The sequence below is a fragment of the Bactrocera latifrons genome, unplaced genomic scaffold (genome assembly GCF_001853355.1).
Source record: "Bactrocera latifrons isolate USDA-ARS-PBARC rearing strain unplaced genomic scaffold, ASM185335v1 scaffold_83, whole genome shotgun sequence".
In the NCBI taxonomy this organism is placed as follows: domain Eukaryota; kingdom Metazoa; phylum Arthropoda; class Insecta; order Diptera; family Tephritidae; genus Bactrocera; species Bactrocera latifrons.
Window position 1 is genome coordinate 1283857 of NW_017537523.1, and position 9985 is coordinate 1293841.

At 32.2% G+C, this 9985-nt stretch overlaps 1 protein-coding gene across 1 annotated transcript in view; it reads right to left on the reverse strand.

Annotated features, from left to right (window-relative positions):
- Positions 1 to 9985, reverse strand: part of LOC108977062 (transient-receptor-potential-like protein) — a gene marked incomplete in the record, with an annotated part of 49517 nt that overhangs the window by 37102 nt on the left and 2430 nt on the right. The window contains 1 exon segment of the mRNA XM_018946558.1: positions 261 to 407. Within this exon segment, the coding sequence (XP_018802103.1) occupies positions 261 to 308 (48 nt within the window).

Sequence of the window (9985 nt, forward strand, 5' to 3'; positions counted from 1 at the left end):
GAAAGTAATTAGTAATAATATAACGATTAGTTAAACAAAATAAATTTTCATTTCTTTTTTTCTACAAATAATTATGTACATTTGCAATTTCTAACCAAAATTATGAAAAAATTACTTTTAACACAACTTTACTGGTTACTAAAGAGATTCTAAAAATATCAGTAAACAATAAAGGGTTAATAGCATCTGGTATACTAAATTACTCCCACTATTTTAACAACTATTAGTATTTCAAATTATTATCAGCATTTAACACTTACACCCACTGGCAGCTTCTTCTGCATACCCATACTTGTATTTTGGCTCATTTTTATGCACAATTTTATTAATTTTATAGTTTAAAAGTTCTTTAGAATTGTAGTCTACACATTGAGGTAGAAACCACTGGTGCTGTCTTTAATTGCTTGCTAAACCAATATTTCAATTGAATTTGAGTATTTTTATAATACTTATTTAAAATTGTGGTATTTTCTACATAAATTGTTTACAACAACAATATTTTTTTCATTTTTGTTTTAACTTTAAATAATTATAAAAACTTTTTTAAAGTAAAGCCTATTGCAAACGATGATATACTGAAATAAATAACTAAACTTCTAAAATATTCAAAATTTTTAAAAATATTCTAAAATATTAACAAGTTTTCCACATTCAAATGTCTTCTAACAGTTTTTACCGCATGTTATTTCCGTTACGAGTTTTTGAGCATTGTGCTAATTACCTTTTTAGTTTTTTAACACATGAAGCTAGTTTGTCCCCTGAAGAGCACAATTATATACTTTTACTATAGATGTATACAAAGCATCCTTCATTATTTGTGTACTAAAAATTTTAGTTATGCTGTGGAAAATTAAGCAGACATAATAAAGTTTTCCGAAATATCTATTTTCTTTTCATATTTAAAAATAATTGTCACGAGTTGGTAACTTTACGGTGGCGAGAAGCCCAAAATAACAAATCTAGTACACTTAACTTTTAAAATCTCAAGCGCATTCAGTGGAAATATTCATCGACTTTATCTAAAACTGTTGCTGCATTTTCAAGCTTCCCATCTTCAATAGGTTCCTGATTGCAGTGAAATTCTGAAGGATAATGACTAACGATATTTTTTTTTTTTTTTTCAAATATCATTGCTGTTTCCGCGAAAGTACCTCAAAGTAGCCGAAGCCAATATTGTCCGCTTAATAATCTTAAAATATCCAACAATAGACTCAAGACAGAGTAGAGGACAAGTNAAGCCAATATTGTCCGCTTAATAATCTTAAAATATCCAACAATAGACTCAAGACAGAGTAGAGGACAAGTAGTTGATTGGTACAAATAATGCAAAACGAGTTAAGAACGCGTTGATGACGAACCACGTCTASGACRGCCACCAACATCAACTGATTATCAAGAMGTGCATAAAATAAAGGAACGATTAACAATCAGATATTTTACTGGCATCCCTTGAAATATCGRAAGGATCARYGGAAGCCATTCTGAAAAGTGAAAGCACGATTKGTTYTAAAAGTACTAAATTTTTTCGAAAAATAAYGTCACGCTATYGTCTGTGAAACAATGCCCTCCGACTACCAGGATGTCATATTTTTRCTGGCGTTGAGTCTTGGATCTATTGTTACGATCCGGAAACTGAAGATCAATCGGCCGAATATCGTGGACCTTCGCAGGATTTCAAAACAACACGCCAAAGCAGTTTAAAAAACAAGGTTATATTAACAGTTTTCTTTGATTATCAAGGTGTGTGGTGCTATTTGAATTACTTCCGAACAGCCAAACTGCCAACAAGGTATCTATTTGAGTGTGAATTTATAGATTTTTTTTCGTATGAAACAAATTAATATTTTTTTTCTATTCCGTAAAAAAAATAAAATCCTCTTTACAATATTTGAATTTCATTAGTAAAATTTTTACTGCTTTTTTTTCAACTTTTACTTGTCCTTGCAATAAAAAGTTTGCCAGAAATTTGTTTACTTAGTTGGCAAATGAGCATATAACTTTCGGCAGACCAAAAAGAGCAAMAAGAACACACGAAAGCTTTAATTGGAAGGCATGTGTAGTTTTCATGGTTTATATGTATCTATGTCTATGTATTATTACTTTTATTTACTTTATTGTATTTACTAACATTTGACAAAGTTTGCGTTGGCAATTGAGAATTCAAGGACACTTAAAGCAAACAATGTGAGAAATTTGCCAAAAAAAAAATATATTAATTGCTTGCTAGCTAAAGCAATATTGAAGCATATGGTATGTATGTATATATAAAATTAGGCAGTCCGTTATTTACCAAGTTGATATTTTTTTTTTTTTTTGTTGCAACTTTAGTTTCAGTTTTTGCCCTAACAATGTGGTGCCAAGGTAAACAATTTTTTTTTTTGTTTTTTTTTTGTTTTTTTGTTTATTTCAATTTCAACCGTGACTAAGTAGAGTTTCTTCTTCTATATGTTTTACATCAATCGAAATAATAAATCTACAACTTAAAAAAAGCAAAATTCACATATAAAATGTTCCTGCCTACAACGCAGGTCAGTTAACATAATACACTGTAACTGCATTCATATGGTACACCGTGTCGTATACATAACACACTTACAGACGAGCTGTCTGCAAAAAAAAAATTCATTTTTTTTTTTTTTTTTAATTTAATTTTAATTTTTTTTTTTTCAACAAACATTGCTTAAAAAGTTAAACATTACAGTTTAAGTTAGGTTTGAACACTATACCTCCATATGGTACAACAAGTCGTATAAGCAACACTGAATGTATAGACACATGTATCTAAGTACATTTGATACATAATTTTAACCGCGTTTAACTTTAAAGGTTTTTATGAAAACAAAACATCATTCAAAGCATTTTTGCAAAGCTAAAGATTTTGGCCCCTAAGGAGTGGCTCCTGGCGATATTTATTGTTGCCAGTTTTGTACTGTTCTYACTCGCTCATGCTTTCTGAATTAATCTGCTCTCAAATTTTTTGATAAATAATTTTATAAAGCAGTCTATCTTCTAYCCACCTAACTAATTAACTTATTATGATAATTTTTGAACAACGCTTTTAAACGACCTTTCGGGAATCGATATTTTTATTGTCTTATATTTTAAAGATATTTTTAATTTCTAGAGTATTGTACTAAATTTTAAAGTTAATCCGAGTAATAGTTTGGGAGATATAGCAGTGAGAACTTGTGCATTCAAGGCCTGCTAGGCTAAGTATATCGTTTTTGAACGTTTTTTTCTCGAAACTGAGTTCTTGAAGTCGCAAGATTTCTCGAAGTTCTTCCATCTTTTTTTCGAGAGACACCAGAAATGGCGTTGCAATGACCGAGTTTAACATGTTTTTTTTTCCAAAAATTTTAGAATTTCTTTATTATGTTTTTTACCCGAGGAAACCCAATCGAGGAATAACTAAGCAAGTAGTGGTGAAGCAAGCTTTAGCAAATATCTGCGAATCCACCAAATTTTCTTTCATAAATATACCTAGTGAAAAATAAAGATTTATGTTTTGTGAGAGCTTGTATATAATACAGAAACTCTTTAATGAACCACCTACCATTATTTGTTCGACTCAGCTCTGGCTATTATGTTCAATTACTTAGCTATACAGATTCTCGTGATTTAGAGCTAAATAGCAAACAAAAATCAATCAGAAGCCCGCACTCGATCCGTAGAAGAGTTAAATGTCAATATAAGTTTTCATATACTCTCAGAACTATCATGTTTTAACGACAGCATAATTCGTGAACAAGGTCTCTCCGAAGAAGGATTTCTTTTGAAAGGAAAGAGAAATATTTGTGTGTATATTTTAAACAGAATAATGCTAGTATTACAGAAAGCAGATTGTATATGACACAAGACGTTGTTGATAACTGCTATAAATAAAAAATCTATCTCAACTTATGCAGAGATATCTAGACAGCAATTTTGCCGCAGTCAGTGGTTCTGAGCTCTAAATGAAGTAGAGTATTATTTCCAAGAGCATACAAAGTGCAACTACSCAGCGATTATATACAGAATTGCTTTGTAACTAGCGAATAACGTTGGGTTCAACCAGAGTAAGTAACTATGATTGAGATTTGTCATTGAAAAAGCTGGAAAAAACAGCAGCATTTGAAGCAAGAAACACCTGCTGCTAATTGAAAGATGGCATCAACAAAAAAATGGAAAGTACATGTCTGTTGAAAATTATTAACCAACAACATTTTATCATTCGCGACGCAGCTTTTAAATTAAARGTTTGAAAGCTTCACGTAAATTGTTCACATTCGCCAAAAATTATGCCGCGCAACTTTATGCACTCAYCGTGCATAACAAAATGGCAAAATAACTGTAAATCTCATGCTTTGTTCATATGCAAAACTATTTTCACTTAAYCAAATCCGACAAAACGCGCTTAACCGTTGGCAGCTGTTAAGCCATTTCTGGCGCATTCAACATGTTTATGCTGCTCGCATAACGGTACARCAGCTCGAGTATGACTACAGCTCATACTCTGCCATGTTCAACGCAGTATTTATAGGTAGATATGTWTGTATTTCACAAAATAAGCAAAGTTGTCACACCTTAAATACTGCAAGGAGCATAAATAGAACATGTCAGCGCGAAGGCAAAAAAGGATTTCACGCGCTCTAAGCTGGTAAATACCAGTTTGTATGTGGAAACTACTACACCAAGCCACTACACACACGAAGCTGAGTGCCGCGTGTCGCTTTGTGTCTCATCCTCATCCTCATTGTGTTGGCTCACACTACTGCTAGTGCGCCGAACTTTCGGCTAACTGAGTGAAATTGCACCGGCGGGAATTCGGAAAACAAAAGTTGAGCCCATAAAAAATGAATGTCGTCCACAAAGCCGACGATGATAGCGCGCTGATATGCRTTGTTATGAACAAACTGCAAACAAATAAATATTGCGATGGTAGGGTGCGCTGTGCTGGAGTTTTGAGTTGTAATTATTGGKTATTTCGAAGCGAGGGAGACACCTTAACTGAATAGCAAGAGAAAAATATTTTATTTTTTAAGTTTGTCAGAAATTTGACATTTTTGAGATGACATAGGTTGGTACTCTTCACAAAATTAATCAAAATTATTTTTTTGTAGGAAATTTTTTGACAGGTTACATTAAGCAACAAAATGATCATTGCAATATGAAGCCAACTGCATCTAATAATCGAATTACGAATTTTTTCAAAATAAAGCAAAGTAGCGATGACGGCGTCACTGATCCCAAATATGTGAGGATGACAATACAGCTCTGCAGAATATTCTCCATACGGTCTTTTTAAGGAGAGAAAATCATCACAGAGCCATTTGAAACAAACAATTTACTTAAGTCCCAGAAATACATATATATATATTATGTATGGTAGTCGATAAAGTATTTTCGTATTTTGTCAAAATATGTCGTTGTAGTCGTATATCTTCAGTGCTACCAATCATATTGTATCATACCATATAATGTTGGAAAGGTGAGATCTTAAGCTTTTTTAAAAAAATTAACAGAAATTGAAAAAAAGTTACAGCTGTTCAAAAATGAGTGAAAATAATGAAGAAATGCGCTATTTTTTGAAATTTTTGTATAAAAAGGGAAAAATATGCCACGCAAGCGACTAATAAAATTTCTGAAGTTTACAAAAACGATGCAGTATTAGTTCGTGTACCACAACAATGGTTCGCTAGCTTGCGTTCTGGAAGTTTCGATGTGTAAGATGAACCTCGGTGGTTGAAAACTCAATGAAATTATGGAAAAGATTGACCAGGGCTGTCACATAAGCAGCCATGACATCGCAAAGAAACTTAACATTCATCATCGAATGGTCTTGAACCATTTAAAAAAGGCTGACTACAAAAGGTAGCACGATGTTTGGATACCACATGATTTCTGTGTGAAAAATTTAATGAGCCGAATTAACATTTGCGATTCTATGCTGAAACGAAATGAAATCGAACCATTACTGAAACGAGGTAACAGGAGACAAAAAGTGGATCAAATACGACAATAATGTGCAAAAAAAAAAAAAAAAAAAAAAAAAAAAAAAAAAAAAAAAAAAAAAAAAATTATGGTCCAAGCGTGGTGAAGCTTAAAAAATGTTCGCAAAGCCAGGATTGATGCCTCGAAAGGTTATGTTGAGTATTGTGAGTGGGGTTGGAGAGGAATCATCCACTATGAGCTGYTCCAGCCTAGACGAACGATTGATTCTACATTTTACTGTCAACAACTGATAAGCTTTAAGCAAATAATTGAAAAAAAAAAAATGCAGAACTGATCAGCGAAAAGGGCTTCCTCTTCTATAAGGACAACAAAGATGTATGTGGTATCTTTGTTGTTTCGACAAAAACTGGGAAAGCTTTGCTGGCAAGTTTTGATGCATCCACCATATAGACCTGACCTTGCACCATCGAACTAYCATTAGTTTCGGTCAATGGATAGAGTAAAGTTGTAAAATTAATTAGATTAGATCAATTTGTGTACTTTGAGTATTGAATTGTATTTTCATTTATTTTAATTGTATTGAAAAGTTATAGTCGGATCACGACAATTTTTCCACAAGGGATACCTCAGCTCAAATACCGTATTTGTGTAAAGTTTTATTCCGCTATCATCATTTATCCTTAATGTATATATTATAAAGAGAAGGCATCAGATGGAATTTAAAATAGCGTTATATTGGAAGAAGGCGTGGTGGTAAACCGATTTCACCCATATTTCGTGCATGTCGTCAGGGTGTTAAGAAAATATTATGTACCGAATTTCATTAAAATCGGTGGAGTACTTCCTGAGATATGGTTTTTGATCCATAAGTGGGCGACGCCACGCCCATTTTCAATTCAAAAAAAAGCCTGGATGCAGCTTCCTTCTGCCATTTCATCCGTAAAATTTAGTGTTTCTGACGTTTTTTGTTAGTCGGTCAACGCACTTGTAGTGATTTTCAACATTACCTTTGTATGGGAGGTGGGCGTGGTTATTATCCGATTTCTTCCATTTTTGAACTGTATATGGAAATGCCTAAGAGAAACGACTCTATACAGTTTGGTTGACATAGCTATAGTAGTTTTCGAGATATGTACAAAACAATTAGTAGGGGGCAGGGCCACGCATACTTTTCCAAAAAAAATTACGTCCAAATATGCCCTTCCCTAATGCGATCCTTTTTGCCAAATTTCACTTTAATATCTTCATTTATGGCTTAGTTATGACACTTTATAGGTTTTTGGTTTTCGCCATTTTGTGGGCGTGGCAGTGGGCCGAGTTTGCCCATCTTCGAACTCAACCTTCTTATGGAGTCAAGAAATACGTGTACCAAGTTTCGTCATGATAATACCTCAATTTTTACTCAAGTTACAGCTTGCACGGACGAACGGACAGACAGACATCCGCATTTCAACTCTACTCGTCACCCTGATCACTTTAGTATATATAACCCTATATCTGACTCTTTCAGTTTTCAGACTGAAAAACAACCGTTATGTGAACAAATCTATAATACTCTCTTTAGCAACTTTGTTGCGAGAGTATAAAAATAATTTGCAGTTGGATTGAAAATACGAAAAGATTTTTTCGACTTCGAAACATGGAATTTAAAAAAGTAAAGCTGAAATATTTAATAGAGTTGGAGACAAACAATCTTGCCAATGTCTGAGAATATTTTCGCACTGTATAATTCATGTTAATCTATGCTAATCAGACCTAAGTTCCTGCTTTAAAAGTAGATCTCGTCTTTCAGCTACAACCAAAAAACTTGGCGATACATTTATAATAATATATATACGCTTTTTTATAAAATTTCGATTAAAAAATTAAATGAAACTTCTCTGATGATAATTTTATTAGGATATATCTTAGTAAACAGTAAATATGTATCAGCAGAAAGGTCGTTCTAAATCTATTTTGTTTGTTATTTACAACAGCTTATACCCGTATGATCACACTGTCAACTGAGCTCCCAAAACTCCTTTTATTCCACACTTTTTACAGCAATGCAAAAATTTCATTTGGTAGCAGCGCAAAACTTAAGCCACTTTATCAACTACCAAAAAAGTGTCGAAATGTGCTACCGCGAAGCCATGTAGGGTTTAAGCATCACTTTAGTTAACTGCTTAATTTTTATGCACTGCCAAAAAATATGTTTTGTTTTCCGCTCGCATTTATGCTACTATTTCAACACTTCATTTCTCATTTAACAGCTTAAGCGCCTAGTTGCATGCAGTGTTATGGCACACTCGCTAAATGCTTCTTTTTTTTTTTTTTTGTTTTGTTTTTTTCTTACACAGCTTTGTAAAAATAATGCAAATTCTGTTTATAAACTAAAATATCAAAAAGTTCAACAATTTCGTAAAAACTTCTGCGATACCATATATTTGTAGGGTGCACCATATACGTACTATATGTATACAATTTAATATACTTTTATTTTGCAGTTTTTGTGACTCGTTAGCCACATTTTTTGCGCTACTTTTAAACTTTAAGCCACCACAATTTTTATATTATGAACACGGCAAAAGTATTTGTACAAAAAGCTTGTTCCAAACAGATTCAACCAAATAATTTTTTAAACGAGATTTAATTTTGACCACTTTTTATGGCATGAGATATTTTTCTTTTTACTCAGTTTTAATGGTCCACTGTAGTTAAATTGCGGAAATTTGAAAATACGAAAGATTCCTTACTAGGACTTGATTTCGATCGTTCAGCCTATATGACGGCTACATGCTATAGTGGCACAATCTGCGCAATTTCTTCGAAGAATGTAGGGAGGCCTTAGATTTTAATAATTTTACAAATTTCTTGAAGATATATCGTCAAATAAAAGTGGGTTTCATACAAGTGCTTGATGCCGATGATTCAGTTTGTATGGTAACTATACGATACAGTGAGCCGATATCCTCGATTCCGACAAACTAGCAGCTTTTCTGCGATAAAAATTCATGTACAAAATTTCAAATTGATATCTCAAAAACTGAGGAACTAGTTCGCGCATACACAAATAGAGGCATGGCATAATCGATTAATATGCTGATAATTTATATACATATTTTTAGGTATTCTTTGTATTAAACATTTGTATATTTTAATTTAAAAACACAAAAATTAATAAAATTTAAGAAAAATATTTTGATTGAAAAATTTGCATATTCTACACATATTTTCGCATATAGTTTTTGTGTACATATTTACAAGTGTAACCACGTACTAACAAATGAGACACATAAAACAACAACTGTACATATAATATTGCATACATTTAAAGCTTTTTACATGCCCGAGGCGTCACGCTTGCACAGCTCACCTGCTGCATTCTGGAGCAAACAAAAGCTTGCAGTTTCTCTAAACGCTCCGGCATGATCTTCATTTTTAATTTTCTTATGCATGCGTTGCTTTTATTAAAATAGAAATTACGAAAAAACTATAAAGGAGCAGGAAATATTTGTGAAGAAAATTAATGGCGCAAAGAAAGAAAACTTCTGGAGGACAAATATTTCTTTTCTATCGATTATTCTTGTATTTATGAGATAGAGTTTTCTAAGTTTTTTTTTTCTCTTATATTTAATTTTTTATTTTTCTAGACGATTATTATCGAAAAAAAATATTTTTTAAGAACTTTGTTCTTGTAGATTACTTTCGGACATATATTTTATTTATATAATAGGAGAGGTCATAACATTTTTTGTTTTTCCATATCATCAAAAATTTATATGAAATATCATATATTTTCGAAGTAAGTACGGAGTAAGTTTTGCTATTGCTTGAAATTGAAAGCTATCTCTATTCTTTCAAAACTTTTAAACTACTTATGAATATAATATGTGGTGGACATATATACTAGTTATACCTATCATACAAAACTTGAAACAGAGTATGCTTCAATGGCTACACTTTCTTCTACATAGTATTTGGCACTAAGAATTTCTAAATTAAAAAATGCCTTATAGAAAATACTAGTAATATACATTTAAAAAAATTGCAAAAATTATTTTTTTTTTAATTT